At 37.6% G+C, this 22,542-nt stretch overlaps 1 protein-coding gene across 1 annotated transcript; it reads right to left on the reverse strand.

Moving 5' to 3' along the window:
• Window positions 1–11,983: 11,983 nt before the first annotated feature.
• Window positions 11,984–13,585, reverse strand: LOC101338348 (protein BEX1). The gene is made up of 3 exons (XM_004331237.3): window positions 13,429–13,585; window positions 12,953–13,030; window positions 11,984–12,619 (listed from the first exon to the last, which is right to left on the reverse strand). Exon 3 carries the CDS (start codon window positions 12,612–12,614, stop codon window positions 12,228–12,230), a length of 387 nt encoding a protein of 128 aa, XP_004331285.1. The 5' UTR covers window positions 12,615–12,619; window positions 12,953–13,030; window positions 13,429–13,585; the 3' UTR covers window positions 11,984–12,227.
• Between the last annotated feature and the right edge of the window lie 8,957 nt (window positions 13,586–22,542).

Below are 22,542 nucleotides of genomic sequence, written 5' to 3' on the forward strand. Positions count from 1 at the left end.
CTCTGACAGACTGACCATTACTGATTGACCTAGACCAGGTGTTTTCAGCTGAGGAAGTCTGTGGACCACCTGAAATAATGTGCAAGGTAGCATGTGCTTAGAAGGTAGTAGAGTATGTAGACTTATGAAAAGAAGAGCTGTACCCTAGGAGCCTCAGAAACCCTGATACATGATCAGGTTGACATCATGAAGAAGCAGAAGCTATGAGGTAGAGAAAAGACAGAAGAAGAAGGAGCTACTTGGGAATGAGACAGGAAGGAGAAGAGACAAATAGCAGCTGAGCTATGTTAGAGGGAGAGCACTTACTCCTTGGGTTCAGGCATTCTTAACTAAAGAAACCCCTGGAGTTATGTTCAAAATAATGTGCGCGTGTGTGGGGTGGTAGGGTATACACATTTTTACTGGGTGTGTACATTTGCCTAGGATAGGATCCGTTACTCTCATTAGATGCTCAAAGGGGTAATATAAAAAAAAGGGAGAAGGTCAACTGGCCTAGAAAATATATTTTCATATACATCTTTTTCTCAAATAGGACTATGTCTATTTCTTAGGAGAAATTAACAGAACAATTAGCCATTTTAAAGTGTACAACTCAGTGGCATATAGTGCATTCATGATGTTGTGAATCTATCACCTCTATCTAGTTCCAAAACATTTTCATCAACTCCATACCCATTAAGCAGTCACTCCCAATTCTCCTGTTCCCCTAGTACCTAGCAACAACTAATCTACCTTCTGCCTCTATGGAATTATCTACTTTGGATATTTCATATAAATGGAATCATTCAATATTTGACCATTTGTGCCTGGCTTCTTTCACTTAGCATAATGTTTTCAAGGTTCATTCACATTGTAGCATGTACAGTATTTCATTCCTTTTTATGGCTGAATAATATTTCATTGTATGTCTATATCATATTTTGTTTATCCATACAAACATTGATGGATATCTGGGTTGTTTCCACCTTTTGGCTATTGTGAATAGTGTTGCCTTAAACATTTGTGTATAAGTTTTTATGTGGATGTATGTTTTTATTTCTCCTGGGTATATGCCTAGGAATGGAATTGCTGGGTCATATGGTAATTCTATATCTAACTATTTGGGGAACTGCCAAACTGTTTTCCACAGTGGCTGCAACATTTTGCATTCCTACCAGCAATGTATGAGGAGGGTTCCAATTTCTCCACATTCTCCAAAGCAATTGTTAATTTCCGTTTTTAATTTTTATAATCCTAGTCGGTGAGAAGTGTCTTTGATTTTCATTTTCCTAATGACTAATGATATTGAGCATCTTATCATGTGTTTATTGGATATTTATATATCTTCTTTAGAGCAATATATATTCAACTCCTTTGCCCATTTTTAATTGGGCTTTTTGTTGTTGAATTGTAGGAATTCTTCATATATTCTGGATACTTATCAAATATATGATTTCCAAATATTTTCTCCCATGATGTGGATTGTCTTCACTTTCTTGATACTGTCTTGTGATTCGCAAAACTTTTAAATTTTTATGAAGTGCAATGTATCTGTTTTTCTTTTGTTGTTCATGCTTTTAATGTCATATCTAAGAATCCATTGCCAAATCCAAGGACATGAAGATTTATCACTTTGTTTTCTTCTAAGAGTTTTAAAGTTTTGGCTCATATATTTAGGTCTTGGGTCCATTTTGAGTTAATTTTTTTAATATGGTGTGAGTTCATTTTTCTTTATGGCTTTATAAGATTTAAAGATTCTTTTGATGGCAGTGCACAACACACTGTCACGCAAATGAATAAAAGGCATTTTTACAAAAAAATATATTACAATTTACCCCCTTGATGTCTTGACATCTGTTTTAAGTTCAATTATTTGGGATATTTGAGTGGCCCAAATAGTAGGGGATATTTACAGAGAGTAGGGAATAAGTTGCCCTAAACAGCATAGAAAACATTTTATTGTGAGAATTAAGAGAAGGAAAACAGGGGCTTCCCTGGTGGTGCAGTGGTTGGGAGTCCGCCTGCCGATGCGGGGGACACGGGTTCGTGCCCCGGTCCAGGAGGATCCCACATGCCGCGGAGCGGCTGGGCCCGTGGGCCATGGCTGCTGGGCCTGCGCATCCAGAGCCTGTGCTCCGCAACGGGAGAGGCCACATCGGTGAGGGGCCTGCGTACCGCAAAAAACAAAACAAAACAAAAAAAAAAGAGAAGGAAAACAAATAGAAGAATGAGGAGTCCTTGTAGGCCAGCCATAACCAAATTCCCTATTTATATGGTGATAGCCAAGAAAACAGATCTGAAGTTTTCAGGGTCTCTAACAATATTTTTGGTAGACTTGAAAAGTGTTATAAATATGAATTATATATTTTATGACAAAAAGATCTTGGTAACAAGTCCAGTAGTTATGTTGTTGGAGTGTACGAACTGATAGTTTAGTAAAACATATAGAAAAAGTTAGTGGTATTTATAGCCAAGGAGAAGGGGTAGTTGTGTTCATGGTCAGAGACGTAAGACAGGAGGTAGTGGTGGGAAGTTGGAGTGGGGGAGTAGGATTAAGTGCTAGAGAGTGGGAGGTCCTCTTCCCAGGTAGTTGAGGAGTGGTCTAGGAGGTAGTTGCCCCCTGAGGAAAGCAATAATCTCCATTAATTTTTATAATGGCATTAATAGTACTGTAGTAACCTCTATAAGATTTCCCTTTAGGCATAAGAATATAGAGATGTACACCTTTTGGCAGAGAGTAAAACATAAACCAGGGTCATTGGCTAAGTAAATTATGAACTCAGGACATGTAATAAAATCACTAAAATCAAAGGGAGAAAAGCAATAAATTTATTGTGTCCAATTTGTCAGTGCCTTAGGAAAGATAGCATATAGGCATTGCTGGGACTCTAGTCTTAGTGACTGGCGTGAAGTCTTTCCCCATTGAATGATCTTGGCATTCTTGTCAAAATTCACTTGACTTATATGTGAGAGTTATTTTGGGGCACTCTATTCTATTCCATTGGTCTATATGTGTCTTTATGCCAGAACTACCCCGTTTGATTACTGTAGCTTTATGGTAAGTTTTGTAATCAGGAAGTGTGAGTCCTCCAAATTTGTTCTTCAACTTCAAGGTTGTTTTGGCTATTTAGGGTCCCTTGAGATTCCATATGAATTTTTTCAAATTTATTTTTGGCTGCGTTGGGTCTTTGTTGCTGCACTCGGGCTTTCTCTAGTTGCAGAGAGCAGGGGCTACTCTTTGTTGTGGTGCTCTGGCTTCTCATTGCGGTGGCTTCTCTTGTTGTGGAGCACGGGCTCTAGGCGTGCGGGCTTCAGTAGTTGTGGCACGTGGGCTCAGTAATTGTGGCTCGCAGGCTCAAGAGCACAGGCTCAGTAGTTTGGCGCATGGGCTTAGCTGCTCTGCGGCATGTGGGATCTTCCTGGACCAGGGATCGAACCCGTGTTCCCTGCATCGGCGGGCAGACTCTTAACCACCGCGCCACCAGGGAAGTCCTCATATGAATTTTAAAATAGATTTTCCTGTACCTGAGTAAAACATCGTTGGGATTTTGATAGGGGTTGCACTGAATCCTGTAAATTGTTTTGACTAGTATTGACATCTTAACAATACTGTCTTCAATTCCACAAACATAAGATGTCTTCCCGTTTATTTGTGTTTTGCATTTTTCAGTGTAAAAGTGCTTTTCACCCTTGCTTAAATTTATACTGAAATATTTTATTCTTTTTGATGCTATCGTAAAAAAATTATTCCCTTAATTTCCTTTTCAGATTGTTCCCAGTTGTTGTATAGAAACACAACCAATTTTTATGCATTGATTTATCTGCAACTTTGCTGAATTCATTTCTTAGTTCTAACAGTTTTATTGAGGACTCTTTAGGGTTTTCAACCTATAGGATCATGTCATCTGTGAACAGAGATATTTACTTCTTCCTTTCCAATACAGTATGGATTTTTTTCTCACCTAATTGCTTGGGCTATGCCTTCCAGTACTATATTGAGTAGAAGTGATGAAGGTGACCTCCTTCTCTCATTTCTGATCTCAAAGGAAAAGCTTTCAATTTTTCACCACTAAGTGTGGTGTTAGTTGTGGGCTTTTCATAGAAAGCATTTATTATGTTGAGGTAGTTTCCTTCTATTCTTAGTTTGCTGAGTGTTTTTATCATGAAAGAGTGTTGAATTTTGTCAAATGTTTTTCCTGCAACAATTGAGATAATCATGTATTTTTTCCTTCCTTCTCTTAATATGGTTTATTACATTACTATATTTTAATATGTTGAACAATACTTACATCCAGGAATAAAGCCCACTTGGTCGTGGTGTATAATCCTTATAATGCACTGCTGAATTACATTTGCTAGTACTTTGGAATTAATATTCATATGGGATATTAGTCTAGTTTTCATTTCTTGTAGTGTCTTTGTCTGGATTTAGTATTAAGATGCAGCTGGCTTGACAGAATGAGTTATGAAGTGTTCCAAATTTTTTGGAAGCATTTGAAAAAGACTGGTGTTAGTTCTTCTTTAAATATTTGGTATAATTTACGAGTGACACCATCCTGTCTTGGGCTTTTCTTTGTTGAGAACTTTTTGATTATTGATTCAATCTCCTTACTCATTACTGTTCTGCTCACATTTTATATTTCTTCAGTATTCAGTCCTGGTAGGTTGTGTGTTTCTAGGAATTTGTCTGTTTCATCCAGGTTATCCAATTTGTTGACATACAATTGTTCATAGTCCTCTCTTTTAATCTTTTTTATATCTGTAAAACTAGTAGTAATGTCCCCTCTGTAAGTTAATTTTAGGTACATAGATATTCTTTTTTTCCCTACTCAACCTAGCTAAAGATTTTTCAATTTTGTTGATCTTTTTGAAGAACTAACTCTTGGTTTCATTTTTTTTCTCTATAGCTTTTCTATTATCTATTCTATTTGTCTCTGCTCTAATCTTTATTATTTCATTCCTTTTAATAGCTTTAGGTTTAATTTGCTGTTCTTTTTCTACTTCCTTGATATGTAAAGTCAGCTTTTCGTGTGAGATCTTTTTTCTTTTTTAATGTAAGTGTTCGTAGCTATAAGTTTCCCTCTAAACTCTGCTTTCACTGCCTCCCATAAATTTTGGTATGATGTGTCATTTTCATTTGTCTCAGATATTTTCTAAGTTCTCTTGTGATTTCTTCTTTGACCCATTGGTCAAAGTTTAATAAACTTTTATTGAGTTCCTTTAGAACCCAAGATCTCTGGGCAGTCCATCTTCATCTTTCTATCTTCCAGTGTTTTCCTATGCTTTTTGTTGTGATATGTCTTTGGTTTTTCAGTTGTAAGATGAAAGGTGTGGAAGGGATGGTGTGGCTCTACCTTATCCAGAACTGGAAGCCTGCAGGTCAGATTTTTGCTGTTTAATAAAGTTGAATCCAGCTCAGGTCTGGCTATGGTCCTACAGCTTCTCAGATGTATGGCAAGACACTTGTACTCTCTTAGCCTGTGTCCTTATTTATTGTTGTAGAGAGAGGTCTTAGGATTTCTAACACTCTGTCTCTATCCATCTCTGAGAATCAAAATGTCTTTTGACGAGAAAGGATACATTTTGATGAGGTCCAATATATTGATTTGTTTTCTGTTAGAGTTTGTTTTTTTGAATTCTAATTTCAAATTTTTTACAAACTCAAAGTCCCTAAGAGTTTCTCCTATTTTTTTTCCTAGAAATTTTATGTTTTACCTTACATTTAGGTCTTTGACACAGTTTCACTCAACTTTTTATACGATGTGAGATAAAGTTATTCTAATTATGATGATGATGATGGTGATCATGATCACGATCACTAATAAAGGTTCAATTGGAACTAGTTGTTCCAACACCAATTATCAAAAAGAGTGTCTATTCCACCATCAAATTGCCTTGGAATCTTTGTGAAAAGCATATATGTGTGAATCTATTTCTTGACTGTTCTGTTCCATTGATCAATTTGTCTATATTTATGCTGATACCACACTGTTTTGATTATGGCACCATTATTATAACTCTTGCAATAAGGTAGTGAAAGTTTTCCAAAATGTTTCTCTTCTCAAAATTGTTTGGACTATTCTCAGTCCTTTGGATTTTTTAATGTAAATTTCAGAATCAGATTGTCAGTTTCTATTAAAAACTGCTGTGATTTAATTTATGTCATGAATGTTTTATAGCTTTCAATGTACAAATCTTACACATCTTTTGTCAAATTTATCCCTAAATAATTCATATTTCTGATGTTACTGTAAATGACATGTTTTAAATTTTATTCTGGCTGTTCATTACTTGCAGAGAGCTGAATATTTTTCCTTAAAATTCATGTTCACCCAGCACTTCAGAATTTGACCTTATTTGAAAATAGGGTCTTTGCAGACATGGTTAATTGAGAATTGAGATCAGAGCATACTGAATTAGGATGGGCCACAGGCTGAGGAATGCTTAGGGCCACCAGAGCTGGAAAAGGTAAGGAAGCATTTTTCCCTAGAGCCTTCAGAGAGAACTTAGCATTACTGTCATTTTGATTTGGACTTCTGGTGTACTGAACTGTGAGAGAATAAATTTCTCAGTTTTTTTAAAGTCACCAAGTTTATGGTTATTTGTTAACAGCAGTCTCAGAAAACTAGAAATACAGCTAAATTTGTATACTGATCTTTTATCCTGCAACCTTTCTAAACTCACTTATTAGCTCTAGCAGTTTTTGTATATTACATAGGATTTTCTACATGGACTATCATGTTTTCTATGAATAAAGATTTTTCTATTTTTTTCCTTTGTAATCTGTATGACTTTTATTTCTCTTTCTTATCTTATTGTACTGGCTAAAACTTCTAATACAGTGTTGAATCTAATTTGTGAAAGTGTCCATTTTTGCCTTGTTTCTTATCTTAGGGGGAAAACATTTAGCCTTTAGGCACACGTCAATATGTAGGTTTTTCATAGATGTATTGTATCAGGTTGAGGAAGGTCTCTTCTATACCTGGTTGCTGAGTATTTTAATAAGAGATTTTTAAAATTTTAGCAAATGTTTTTTTCATTCTCCCTTGAGATGATCATATGTTTTTTTCTCTTTTATGTCAATATGGTGAATTATGATTTTCAAATATTAACCTTGCCTTGAATCCTTGGGATAAACCTTACTTGATGATGGTGTACTGTAATTTTTATATATAATTGAATTAAATTTTACTAAAGTTTTGTTAAGAATTTTTGCATATATGTCCATGAAGGAGATTGGTTTGTAGTTATCTTTCCTTGTAATATAATTGTCTGGTTAGTTATCTGGGTAATTCTACCCTCGTAGGATGAGTTGGGAAGTATTCCGTCCTCTTTAGTTTTCTAAGGATTTGGCATATAATTGGTGTTATGTCATCCTTAAATGTTTAGTAGAATTACCAGTAAAGCCATCTCGACCTATAGTTTTCTTCAGAGTAAGTGTTTTAAATGAAATTTCCATTTACTTAACAACTATAGGCCTTTCTTCTATTCTAATATAAATGTTTATACTATAAAATTTCCTGAGTGCTACTTTTGCCACATCCCACAGATTATTATATGTTGTTTTCATTTTCACTCAGTTCAAAATATAATTTCCCTTTTGATTTCTTCTTTGAATTATTTAGATCTGTATTATTTCATGTTAATTTAAATATTTGGGGATTTTTCAGAGATCTTTCTCTCATTAGCTCCTCGTTTAACTCTATTGTGCTCAAAATAGCATACATTTTATGATTTGAATCCTGTTAACATTATTGAGGCTTATTTTATGGTCCTGAATATGGACAATCTTGGTAAATATTCCACGTGCATGTGAAACAAATGTTCTATTGTTGTTGGTGGCAAGTTCTACAATTGTCAACTAGGTGAATTGGTTCATAGTGTTGTACTTGCTGATTTTCTGTCTACTTATTCTATCAATATTTTAGAGAAGGTGACTGTAATTGTGGATTTGTCTGTTTATCCTTGTAGTTCTATCAATTTTGGCTTCATGTATTTTGAAGCACTGTGATATATGAATGTTTATGATTGTTTTGTCCTCTTGACAAACTCACCACTTAAAATGATGTAATGACATTCTATGACCATAATTTCCCTGGTATTATTCTTTTCTCTGAAATTTATTGTAACTGATATCAATATAGCCACTCAAGCTTTGCTCTGACTAGTGTTAAGATTGTTCATCTTTTTCTATTCTTTTACTTGTAATCAGTTTGTATCTTTAAATTTAAATTAAGGTTCTTATAGGCAGTATATATTTGTGTCTTGCTTTTCTATACAATCTGACAATCTCTGCTTTATAATTGAGGTCTTTAGACCATTTACATTAATGTGATTATTGGTATTGACATGTTTGGGTTTTAATCAGGTATCTTGCTATTTGTTTACATTTGTCTCATCTGTTCTTTGTTCTCTTTTCCCTCCAACATTTTTTTGATTGAGTATTCTTAAGATTCCATTTTATCTCATATGTTGGTAATATACATTTTTAACATTTCAGAACCTACCTTCAAGTGATATTAAGGTATAGAATAAGAACTTTAAAATTGTGTACTTCCATTCCCTATCTCCTGGCCTTTGTGCTACTATTGACATACATTTTACTCCCACATGTTATAAATTCTACAATACACAGTTGGGGGCAATCCGAAGGCTCATGTTGTTTCCCCTCTCTCAGAGAACTTTTCCCTCGACTGTCTGATGTTCAGCAACTGAAAATTGTTCTTTTATATATTTTGTCCTGATTTTAGTTGTTTTAGTTAGGGAAGTAAATCCAGTCCCTGTTACTCTATTTTCATTTGAAGCATAAATGTGGCTTGATGTCTCACGTGATGGTTAATTTTGAAGGCTTTATTTCACTTCTAATCAAAGTGCATTTCCTATGTATCTCAACTCCCTGGAAGAGTCCAGTGTCTGTGCACTCTTCCTCTGGCTAGAAAATTCAAACTGCATTGCTTTCTTTGGTCACAAGGTGGCCCTTAAGTTTATTTTCTGAATTTCCTTCAATAGATTTGTATTTTTAAAGAAAAAAATTCAGTAATTATTTGTATTCAACTGTTATATTATCTGCATTATTATTTCAATTTTGTTAGAAATACATAAGGATTCAAACATGTATCCTTATCATTTTCTGAATATCACTAAGTCTATACTTACTCAGTTTTTCATTCATCAGATATCTACTAGATATGTATGATGTGCTAAAACTCCAATGACCCAGTCCATATCTACATCTCAAAACTTTCTTGAACACCGTTTTTCTTTGATAACAAAGGGAACACTCTCTAATCTCACTGCCTTCTCTTTGCTAGATTTTTTAGGCATTTATGGGAAGAATTGGTCTATCCCTTTTGTGGAGAATGGCCACTGTGAGGGAGAAAAGGAGGCTCAACACATAGAAATGATGTCAACAGGCAAATGCAGCCAGACCTTAGATATAGCTGTTCTCCTCAAAGGAACTTCATGCCCTGCTCCTTTATTGTCTTTTGCTCACTTTCTGCTGGTTGTTTCTTGCCCAAGCATTTTACATGGAGCCTGACCACTCACATACTACTCCCTTAGATGCCCTTTCAGATCCAAACACTGTTAAGAGCCAAGGGAAGCTGGTTAGCAGAAAGCATTCTGTCCAGAGACTAGAATCCTAAACTCATCATTCTCTGAGGTTGACAGGGCACCTTGAACCTACCTATATACGAAGAGATGTACATTTTTCTGGGCATATGCATGTCTAACCTATCAAGGTATACCATGGATTCACTCACATATGAGCTTCCAATTTCTTTTCATGAAGGAAATGCTGAATATCCTTAGGCCAAGAAAGCCAGAATGCTTCTGTTTTCCATAGAAGCTGGTGCAAATATTGGTAATCAAGAGTGGTAAGTCTGGGAGACTTCCCTGGCAGTCCAGTGGTTGAGACTCTGCACTTCCACTGCAGGGGGCGCAGGTTTGATCCCCAGTCAGGAATTAAGATCCCGCATGGCGTGGCTAAAAAATAAAATAAGAAAAAGAGTGAGAAGTTTGGTAGGGCATAAGCTTCTCAGTTCATCAATTTTCCTGTCTTTTCAACTTTAGCCTTTCTCTCTATAAACTTGTCTCACATGAATGTAATACCTTGTGTCTCAAGCACCTGGAGGAAGGAGGGCTTTGAAATTGATTAGGCATCTGATTCGTGATGTCTGTGGTTTGCTGTGTTACATGTCATTTTCACCTGCCTAGCCACTTTTCCCTTTGGTTTCCTAAGTGCTATTGTGATGTTATATTCTAGAGCAGGGTTACCAAACTTTTTCTGTTAGGGCCAGATAATAAACATGTAGGCTTTACAGGTGGGCCATACCATTTCTTTCACAACTATTCAATTCTGCCACTGTAGGCCAAAACCAGCCATAGATAATATGTAAATTAATAAACATGTCTGTATTCCAATTAAACTTTATGGACACCAAAATTTGAATTTCATATGATTTCTACATGTCACAAAATATTCTTGATTTTTTTCAACCATTAAAAAACATAAAATTTATTCTTAGCTCATTGGCCAAAAAAATAAGCAGTAGGCCAGATTTGGCTCATGGCCTGTGGTTTGCCAACTTCTGTTCTAGAATTCTAAGTTTATTTCCACAAAAGAAATAATATGCATAATATGTATTTCACCTACTTAGCACACTGCAAGGCAACTTTTTTTCCCAAGTTCTACTGGAACACTTAAACCCAAGAGTCCTCCAATCAATCTTCTCATAAAGGTGTCCACATTTGGGTATCCACTGAATTCACTGACATGATCTCCTGGCAACCAACTCAATATAGGATAACTTTTCACATTCATAGGTTTCACGGGGGTGGTGTGAGGAGGCACTGTCTCAAATTTTAAGTGAGCTGTTCCCTCACACATTGTATAGTCTCATGAATTATGGAGGTTTCTTGGGAAAGAACTACACCTAAGAAAGACCCAGACAGGCAAGGTCTTTCCATGAAGCTAAACGGGGAGAGGGGATTTATCCAGTTTATAAAACAGAGTGAAGATTCAATTCATTGGGAATTCCAGAGACATAGTGGGACTTTCTCACCTTAAGGATTCCTGAACATCAACAACCTGTGGAGATGGTGGGAATGGGGCACAACAGAGGAATGGACTTACCTACCCCTTAGCCTATTGGACTTGTTTGTGAGTATAGGGAAGACCTGGCTTTGGGAACTTCCCCAAATAGCTGAAGGTAATATCTAAAGGGTTGGGTCATGCATATGCCACTGGGAATGAGCTTAAAGAAAGCTTACAAACTTATTGCCTCAAGTGCACACAAAAGCCCTGGGAGGTGATTATTATCTTCATCTTGCTGATAAACATAATGATTTTTAAAGAGGTATGTCTCATCATTATTAGGTTTACACTTCTAAATAAGAGACCAAGGTAAGCTAAAACCAAGATTCTGTGACAAGTGCTTAGTAAGTGCTCACATTGCTTTATCAGGTTGTCAATCTCTTTCATTAAGTAGTATGTGTTGTTTTGAAAAATGAGAAAATAGAGGGAGTGCCCTGGCAGTCCAGTGGTGAGGACTTGGAGCTCTCACTGCTATGGCCCGGGTTCAATCCCTGGTCTGGGAACTAAGATCCCACAAGCCAGGCAGCGCGGCCAAAGGAAATAAAAAGTACATGGAGGATATAATGTGTGGGTTGCCAGGACCTCAAATATTGAAAATGAGGATGCCCTCTGAGAGTTCTAAATGGATAAATCTGATAGACAATGAACATGGCTTTCTGTCTCTGTGAATAACACAAGAAATTATCTGTGGATGTGATACTGAAAACGTTGGGAAGATCTAGTACTCAAATCAGCATCATTTGGGAGTTGTCCAATACAGGTAAAAAAATAAAAAGGGCGAGAAAATAGAGATAAGAAAATAAAAATTATTCATAATTCTACCATAAAGAGATCATTTTACTTTATATATCCTTAGACTGTCTATTCAGATATAAAATATATACGATTTTAAGGGAAAAAAACAGAGAATGCTTTTTTAAACTGCTTTATTAATGTCACAATATATAAAGAACATCTCTCCATGCAATAGGTAAAACTCTCCTGCTGACAGAAACTTACAGATTGGGTCAGAAACACAACATTCAGTTAGAAGCTGGTAATAGGAGACCCACAAGAAACAACACCAAAAGGTTTACAACAAAGGTACGTCACAAACATGTAAGTTTAGGAAGCAGGTGTGTCTCCCTACTAACTTCAGGGAAAACATCAGGATTCAAGGCATAAGGCAAAACTCATCATGATGGTCATGGTGAGGGGGGTCAGTGCTAACTGCCCGCAGACTATGACTCAACTGCTTTTCCCTCAGCTTTTCCATCAGCTGCCTCACCTCCTCCCCAATCCTTTCCATATTCTCTTCTCTCATCCTTGTCTGTGGCTCTTCAAGCCTCTGAGTCATGTCCCATCTATACTGCAGGATGGGCTGCCTAACACGGAACCTCCTACGATTTCCTCTAGGTACACAATATTCACCAGCTTCCAAAGGGAGGGCGAAAGGCTCTCCTTTATTAGCATCCTGCCCCTTTTCATCCTTGTTTTCATTCTCCTGGTTGGCATTTTCCATGTAGAGATTTTTTACTGCTTGTTCCTCTTTGGACGCCATTGCTCCTAGGAGACAAAAGAGAGAAGAGACTATTTTCTGGGTGGACTGATCAGCACCGAGGACAGAGGCCCTACTAAGCACCTCTCAAGACTTCCAGCCTCGGATGTAAAGGCTCTTCAAATTTTCGTTTTCCCACCTGAGAGGCTCTTTATGCCCTCTAGGGGGCCCCCAGTCCAAGCTCTCCCCCCTCCCTCGCCCAAAACCGACCATTTTCCCTGCCTATCCATGCCCACGTCTCTGCAGGCACCAAAATGGAGGACAGGGTAGGGGGTGGTATTTGGGGGGTCTTAGGGGTATCCACACGTACCCCCCACATCCCAACTGTCCCCCGCACAGACCTGGGCCTATCCTCGCGGTCTCCTGCTCCTCCCGATTCTTGCTGCAAGTGCGCCGCCGCAACACTTCGACTCGCAGACCTGCAGAGAGTAAGGGTGGGGGAAGGGGGGCTGCTGCATCCGGACGCTCGGCCCCTTCTCAGCCCCGCATCTCCCACCCCCGGCCACCCCCACCCAGCGTCCCCCGCTCCCATCCTCAACCGCCTCCGCGCCGACCACCATTTTCTACCCCGAGAAGAAAGGGGGCGGGGCGGGGGTGTCGGAAAAGCTCGCTGTGTTGCGAGAAGCAGGCAGCCGCTTCAGGGCCGCGCAGCCCGCCCCCAGAGAAGGCCTACCGTTTTCTGTGGCCAAACGCTAGGCCGCAGGGGGCATGGGGGCTGCGGACTCCGCCCCGGGGCAACCGGATCCCCGGGGAGGGGTCCACAGGCCGTGTCCGCTTGCCCACGCCACCTCTGGGGACCCCCCTCCGGGTTCCTTACCTGCTGCCCCCGCGCCTCCTACCCTTGGGGGCCGACCTCGGCCCGCAGTCCCTCAGGGCCACCGGGAGCAGGGACCGAGAAGGTAGCGAGCAACGGCCGAGTCTAACACTAGAGCAGGGCAAGCGCGAGTTGGCGCGGGCCGGTCACGTGCGCCCTCCGTCACCGCGGGACGCCACGCCTTCGCGCCGCCCCCTTCTGCCCCACGGGGTCGCGCAGAACCGGTGGTGCTCACCTCCCCCTGCCCCCCATGTCACTTGTCCGAACACCGGCTTGGGCCCCGACGCTCTCCTTTCTTTGTGTGTTCCTGGGCCTTTCTCTAACGGCCACGGAAGGGCAGTATCTTCCCGGGGGGCGGGGGGCCGTTGGCCATTACCAGTGCTCTTCTGGAGACTTGCTTTTGCCCTCCTCTGCTCCCAGGACACGCCTCCTTCCACCTGCTGTGCTTTCTGCTACCAATCTCTCCCTTTTCTCTCCACTAAAATGCATAGAAGAAATGTGTCTGGACAAGACCCCAGGAGAGAGGATTTTTAAAAATTCTTTGTACCTCTCTGTTTTGTTCCTTTTATTTTAGACAAAAAAGTCAGTATACTTTTAAAAAAGGAAGTAAATCGTTTTTATTTGAAAAACAGCGTTAAAGTTGGAAAAAAGACCAACCACCTGTCTCTTCTGCGAAGTCATTATATAAATATAGACTCTACAGGCAGCTACGTTTTTAGAATTTGGAAAAGGACAAGGCAGCTGATGGCTTCTCTTGTGAGTGGCCTCTAGATACATGAGGCCCTTCCATGAGGTGAGCCAATAAGTGTGTAGTACAGCAGAGCCTTGTTTGTTTTTCAGAACTAAAACAACAACAGAAACTCCTTCACAAATTTCTGATTCAAAAGGCAATAAGTATGCCTATTTGCAAATCGCATGATCATGTATTGATAGACTCCTAAGGGATCTACAATAAACCTACTGTAGAAGTAAGAATTTAATTTAGCAGGGTTGTAGTTATGGATAGATATACAAAAACTCAGTTGTGTTCCTGTATGCTAGCAATGAACCATTGGAAATTGAAATTTTGTGTGTGTGTATGAAATGTATGATAGGTTCCAAAAATGTGAAATACTTAGGGATAAATTTAAGAAAACATGTAGAAAACTTATACATTGAAAACTACAAAAGACTGCTGAAAGAAGCTAAAGATCAAAATAAATGTGAAGGTAAACCATGATCCTGGGTCAAGAATTTCAGTACTGTTAAGATACTAATTCTCTCCAAATTGATCTATAAATTCAGTGCAGTCAAAATAAAACTTGCAGCAGGCAACTTCATGTAAACTGATAAACTTAACCCCAAATTTCTATGGAAATGCAAAGTGCCTAGAATAGACAAAATAATTTTGAAAAGAAAACCACAAATCTGGAAAATTGCATTATCTGAGTTCCAGACTTATGATGTAGTAGTAAAGGTAGTGTAGTAGTGGCATGTACAGATATTGGGCTTATCAAAAAAAAAATGTCTGCTCTTTGAAAGATATGGTTAAGAAAATGAAGTGGGAATCTGGGAGAAAATACTTAGAATATGTGTAACCAACAAAAGGTTTGTATCCAGAAGATATATAAAGAACTCTTAAATTTCAAAATAAGAAGGCAAACAATGCAATTAAAAATGATCAAAAAGAATAATATATGAAAAACATTAAAAAGAAAACTAAAAACCAAAAATGAACAAAAATTTCACAGAAGTACATATGCAAATTACCAATGAGCTCATGGAAAGATCCTCAATCTCGTTAATCATCAGGAAAATGTAAAAAACAAGACAAAACAAAACCCAGAATTACATATCACTGCACACTCATCTGAGTAGCTAATATTTAAAAGTCAGACAACCCTTAGTATTTTTTTAAATAGTAGCCTCTTATCCATGTTTTTACATCACCACTTTTTTTTTAAAGTCTTTATTGAATTCGTTACAAAATTGCTTCTGTTTTACGTTTTGGTTTTTTTTGGCCATAAGGCATGTGGGATCTTAGTTCGCATCCCCTGCATTGGAGGGCGAAGTCTTAACCACTGGACCACCAGAGAAGTCCCCAATCCTAAGTATTTTTGAGGATATGGAACAACTGGGACTCTCATTCATTGCTGGTAAGAAGTTCACCCACCTTGAAAGATTTCAACAGTTTCTTGAAAAGTTAAACTTACACTTACCATATGTCCCAGAAATTCCACTCTTAGGAATTTTCCCAAGCAGAATTTAAAACATTTCCTCAAAAAGGTTTGCACAGGAATGTTCATAGCAATTTCATTTATGATAGGCCCTAAGTGGGTACAATCCAAATGTCCATCAAGAAATGAATAGAGAAACAAATTTGATGTTTTCATGAATTAGAATACTACTAAGCAATAGAAAGAGGCAAACTACTGGTACAAGCAATAACAGAGATGCATCTCAAAAAATATTATACTTAGGGAAAGATACCAGACACAAAAGAGTACATTCTGCATGATTCCATTTATATAAAGTTAGAGGCAAAACTAAATTATATTGATATAAATTTAATCAAATCAATGTTTGCCTGGCTTGAAGGTTGTAATTTTTCTGACTGTAAAAGGGGCAAAACAGAACTTTCTTAGCTGAGGGAAATGTTCTCTATCTTGACAGAGTAGTAACTCCACTGGAAAATGCATTTTCATTGAACTGTATAGTTAAAATGTATGTATCTTATTGTATGTAAATTATACCCCAGTAAAGGAAATTAAAAATCAAATTATCTAGGAATAAATCTTATTAAATACTTACAAGACCTCTACACTGAAAATTATAAAATACTTCTGAGAAACATTAAAGAAGACCTAAATAAGTATAGAAATATGGATTGAAAGACTCAATATTTTCAAGTTGTCAGTTATTCCCAAATTGATATATAAATTCAATGCAATCCATATAAAAATCCCAGCAGGTTATTTTTCTGTTGGCAAGCAGATTCCAACTACGTATATGAAAATGCAAAGAAAGAGCCAAATATATCCAAGACAACTTTGAAAAAGAGAGCTCCAAGATTTCCATACTAGGTACCAAACTTAATACAATGCTATAGTGAATAAATAGTATGACATTGTCTCAAATATTAACATATATGTGTATACACACAGACACAGGCACACACGTATGGACCTGTGAAACATACCTACACATACTGTCGCTTGATTTATGGCAAAGATGACAGTGCAGTGGAGAAAGGATTTAAAAAAAAAAGTCATAGTAGTTCAAATAAATATCCATGGGTGAAGAATATTTGTTAACTCCACCTAAGTAACACACAAAAATAAATTCCCAGAGGATTGCAGATCTAAATGGGAAAGGTAAAAATGTCATTCTAATGCAAAATGCACAGGAAATCATCTTCATGACTTTGGAGTAGGCAGTGTTCTTAAAGAGGGCACAAAAAGGACTAATTACAAAGGATAAAAAAGATTATAAATTGTACTTTATTAATATCAGAAACTTCTATTCATCAAAAGACATATCAAAAGAATAAGGAAGCAAGCCACAAGCTAGGAGAAGATTTTTCGAACACATATATCTGAGAAATGATTTGTATCTATAATGTATAAAGAACTCTCAAAAATGAATAAGAAAAAGACAACCCAATAGAAAACTGGGCAAACACTTTAAAACAGCAACTCAAAAAACTGAATATCCAAATGTCTAGTAAATTTGTGAAAATATGCTCATCTTCATTCTCTTGCAGAGAAATGCAAATTGAAACCAAAATGTGATACCACTAAACACCACCCAGAATGTCTAAAATAATAAAGACAGAAAATATCAAGTGTTTTACAAGTACAATTAGAACTGGTACTATCACTTTGGAAAACTATTTGGAAGAATATATAAAAGTAAACATATGTATACTCTATGACCCAGCACTCTCACTCTAGATTCACCCATAATAAAAATGTCTGCATTGGTTTACCAAACAACATTTACACCTATGTTCATAATAGCACTTTTTAAACTGCCCAATATTACCAAGTACCCAAATGTTCTTCATCAGGAAAATGTACAGGTTAATTGTGTATTAACACAGTGTATTATTCAGCAATAAAAATGTACAAATTAGAGGACCTTCAACGTGGCAGGGGAGTAAGATGTGGAGATCACCTTCCTCCCCACAATATATCAAAAATACATCTACATGTGTAACAACACCTACAGAACACCTACTGAAGGCTGGCAGAAGACCTCACACTCCCCAAAAGTCAAGAAACTCTCCACATACCTGGCTGTGTGGCTGACAGGGATTTGGTGCTCCAGCCAGGTGTCAGGCCTGAGCATCTGAGGTGGGAGAGCCGAATTCAGGACATTGCTCCACCAGAGACCTCCTGGCCCCACGTAATATCAATCGGCGAGAGCTCTGCCAGAGATCTCCATCTCAACACTAAGACCCAGCTCCACTCAACAACCAGCAAGCTCCAGTGCTGACACCCCATGCCACACAATTAGCAAGACAGGAACACAACCCCAACCATTAGCATAGAGGCTGGCTGAAATCATACTAAGTTCACAGACACCCCAAAACACACCACCGGACTCGGTACTGCCCACCAGAAAGACAAAATCCAGCCTCATCCACCAGAACACAGGCACCAGTCCACTCCACCAGGAAGCCAACACAACCCACTGAACCAGCCTTAGTCACTAGGGGTAGACACCAAAAGCAACGGGAGCTATGAACATGCAGCCTGCGAAAAGGATACCCCAAACAGAGTAAGTTAAGCAACATGAGAAGACAGAGAAACATACAGCAGATAAAGGAGCAAGGTAAAAAACCCACCAGACCAAACAAATGAAGAGGAAATAGGCAGTCTATCTGAAAAAGAATTCAGAGTAATGATAGTAAAGATGATCCAAAATCTTGGAAATAGAATGGAGAAAATACAAGACAGGTTTAAGAAGGACCTAGAAGAACTAAAGAGCAAATAAACAATGATGAACAACACAATAAATGAAATTAAAAATTCTCTAAAAGGAATCAATAGCAGAATTACTGAGGCATAAGAATGGTTAAGTGACCTGGAAGATAAAATAGTGGAAATAACTACCACAGAGCAGAATAAAGAAAAAAGAATGAAAAGGATTGAGGACAGTCTCAGAGACCTCTGGGACAACATTAAATGCACCAACATTCTAATTATAGGGGTCCCAGAAAAAGAAGGGAAAAAGAAAGGGTCTGAGAAAATATTTGAAGAGATTATAGTTGAAAATTTCCCTAATATGGCAAGGGAAATAATCAATCAATTGCAGGAATTGCAAAGAGTCCCATACAGGATAAATCCAAGGAGAAACACACAAAGACACATATTAATCAAACTATCAAAAATTATATATAAAGAAAAAAATATTAAAAGCAGCAAGGGAAAAACAGCAAATAGCATACAAGGAAATCCCCATAAGGTTAACAGCTGATCTTTCAGCAGAAACTCTGCAAGCCAGAAGGGAGTGGCAGGACATATTTAAAGTGATGAAGGGGAAAATCCTCCAACCAAGATTACTCTACCCAGCAAGGCTCTCATTCAGATTTGACGGAGAAATTAAAACCTTTAGAGACAAGCAAAAACTTAGAGAATTCAGCACCACCAAACCAGCTTTACAACAAATGCTAAAGGAATTTCTCTAGGCAGGAAACACAAGAGAAGGAAAAGACCTACAATAACAAGCCCAGAACAATTAAGAAAATGATAATAGGAACATACGTATTGATAATTACCTTAAATGTAAATGGATTAAATGCTCCAAACGAAAGGCATAGACTGGCTGAATGGATACAAAAACAAGACCCATATATATGCTGTCAACAAGAGACCCACTCCAGACTTAGGGACACATACAGACTGAAAGTGAGGGGATGGAAATATATTCCATGCAAATGGAAATCAAAAGAAAGCTGGAGTAGCAATTCTCATATCAGACACAATTGACTTTAAAATAAAGACTATTGCAAGAGATAAAGAAGGACACTACATAATGATCAAGGGATCAATCCACGAAGAAGATATAACAATTGTAAATATTTACACACTCAACATAGGAGCACCTCAAAACATAAGGAAAATGCTAACACCATAAAAGGGGAAACCGACAGTAACACAGTAATATTTGGGGACTTTAACACCCCACTTTCACCAATGGACAGATAACCAAAATGAAAATAAATAAGGAAACACAAGCTTTAAATGATACATTAAACAAGGTGGACTTAATTGATATTTATAGGACATTACATCCAAAACAACAGAATACACCTTCTTCTAAAGTGCTCATGGAACATTCTCCAGGATAGATCATATCTTGAGTCACAAATCAAGCCTTGGAAATTTAAGAAGATTGAAATCGTATCAAGTATCTTTTCCGATGACAAGACTATGAGACTAGATATAAATTACAGGAAAAAAACTGTAAAAAGTACAAACACATGGAGGGTAAACAATACACTACTAAATAACCAAAGATTCACTGAAGAAATCAAAGAGGAAATCAAAAAATACCTAGAGACAAATGATAAAGAAAACACGATGACACAGAACCTATGGGATGCAGCAAAAGCAGTTCTAAGAGGGAAGATTATAGCAATACAATCCTACCTCAAAAAACAAGAAAAATCTCAAATAAACAGCCTAACCTTACACCTAAAGCAATTAGAGAAAGAAGAACAAAAAAACTCCAAAGTTAGCAGAAGGAAAGATATCATAAATATCAGATCAGAAATAAATGAAAAAGAAATGTAGGAAACGATAGCAAAGATCAATAAAACTAAAAGCTGGTTCTTTGAGAAGATAAACAAAATTGATAAACCATTAGCCAGACTCATCGAGAAAAAAAGGGAGAAGACTCAAACCAACAGAATTAGAAATGAAAAAGGAGAAGTAACAACTGACACTGCAGAAATACAAAGGATCATGAGAGATTACTACAAGCAACTATGTGCCAAGAAAATGGACAACCTAGAAGAAATGGACAAATTCTTAGAAAAGCACAACCTTTTGAGACTGAGCCAGGAAGAAATAGAAACTATAAACAGACCAATCACAAGCACTGAAATTGAAACTGTGATTAAAAATCTTCAAATAAACAACAGCCCAGGACCAGATGGATTCAATGGCAAATTCTGTCAGACATTTAGAGAAGAGCTAACACCTATCCTTCTCAAACTCTTCCAAAATATAGCAGAGGGGGGAACACTCCCAAACACATTCTACAAGGCCACCATCACCCTGATACCAAACCCAGACAAAGATGTCACAAAAAAAAGAAAACTACAGGTCAATATCACTGATGAACATAGATGCAAAAATCCTCAAGAAAATGCTGGCAAACAGAATCCAGCAGCACACTAAAAGGATCATACACCATGGTCAAGTGGGGTTTATCCCAGGAATGCAAGGATTCTTCAATATACACAAACCAATCAATGTGATACACCATATTAACAAATTGAAGGAGAAAAATAATAAGGTAATCTCAATAGATGCAGAAAAAGCTTTCAACAAAATTCAATGCCAATTTATGATAAAAACTCTCCAGAAAGTGGGCATTGAGGGAACCTACCTCAACACAATAAAAGCCATATATGATAAACCCACAGCCAACATCATTCTGAATGGTGAAAAACTGAAACCATTTCCACTAAGATCAGGAAGAAGACAAGGGTGCCCACACTCACCACTATTATTGAACATAGTTTTGGAAGTTTTAGCCACAGCAATCAGAGAAGAAAACAAAATAAAAGGAATACAAATTGGAAAAGAAGAAGAAAAACTGTCACTGTTTGCGGATGACATGCTGCTATACATAGAAAATCCTAAAGATGCCACCAGTAAACTACTCGAGCTAATGAATGAATTTGGTAAAGTAGCAGGATACAAAATTAATGCACAGAAATCTCTTGCTTTCCTATACACTAACAATGAAAAATCTGAGAGAGAAATTAAGGAAACACTCCCATTTACCATTGCAACAGAAAGAATAAAATACCTAGGAATAAACCTACCTAAGGCGACAAAAGACCTGGATGCAGAAAAATATAAGACACTGATGAAAGAAATTAAAGATGATACAAATAAATGGAGAGATATACCATTTTCTTGGATTGGAAGAATCAACACTGTTAAAATGACTATACAACCAAAGCAATCTACAGATTCAATGCAATCCCTATCAAACTACCACTGGCATTTTTCACAGAACTAGAACAAAACATTTCACAATTTGTATGGAAACACAAAGGATCCCGAATAGCCAAAGCAATTTTGAGAAAGAAAAACAGAGCTGGAGGAATCAGGCTCCCAGACTTCAGACTATACTACAAAGCTATAGTAATCAAGACACTATGGTAGTAGCATGAAAATAGAAAAATAGATCAATGGAACAGGACAGAAAGCCCAGAGGTAAACCCACACACATATAGTCACCTTATTTTTGATACAGGAGGCAAGAATATACAATGGAGAAAAGACAGCCTCTTCAATAAGTTGTGCTGGGAAATCTGGACAGCTACGTGTAAAAGAATGAAATTAGAACACTCCCTAACACCATACACAAAAATAAACTCAAAATGGATTAAAGACCTAAATGTAAGGCCAGACCCTATAAAACTCTTAGAGGAAAGCATAGGCAGAACAATATCACATAAATCACAGCAAGATCCTTTTTGACCCACCTCCTAGAGAAATGGAAAAAAAACAAAAATAAACAAATGGGACCTAATGAAACTTAACAGCTTTTGCACAACAAAGGAAAGTATAAACAAGATGAAAAGACAACACTCAGAATGGGAGAAAATGTTTGCAAATGAAGCAACTGGCAAAGGATTAATCTCCAAAATTAGCAAGCAGCTCATGCAGCTCAATATCAAAGAAAGAAACAACCCAATCCAAAAATGGGCAGAAGACCTAAATCAACATTTCTCCAAAGAAGATATACAGATTTCCAACAAACACATGAAAGGATGCTCAACATCACTAATCATTAGAGAAATGCAAATCAAAACTACAGTGAGGTATCACCTCACACCGGTCAGAACGGCCATCATCAAAATATCTACAAAAAATAAATGCTGGAAAGGCT

The sequence above is a fragment of the Tursiops truncatus genome, chromosome X (genome assembly GCF_011762595.2).
Source record: "Tursiops truncatus isolate mTurTru1 chromosome X, mTurTru1.mat.Y, whole genome shotgun sequence".
Classification (NCBI taxonomy): Eukaryota; Metazoa; Chordata; class Mammalia; order Artiodactyla; family Delphinidae; genus Tursiops; species Tursiops truncatus.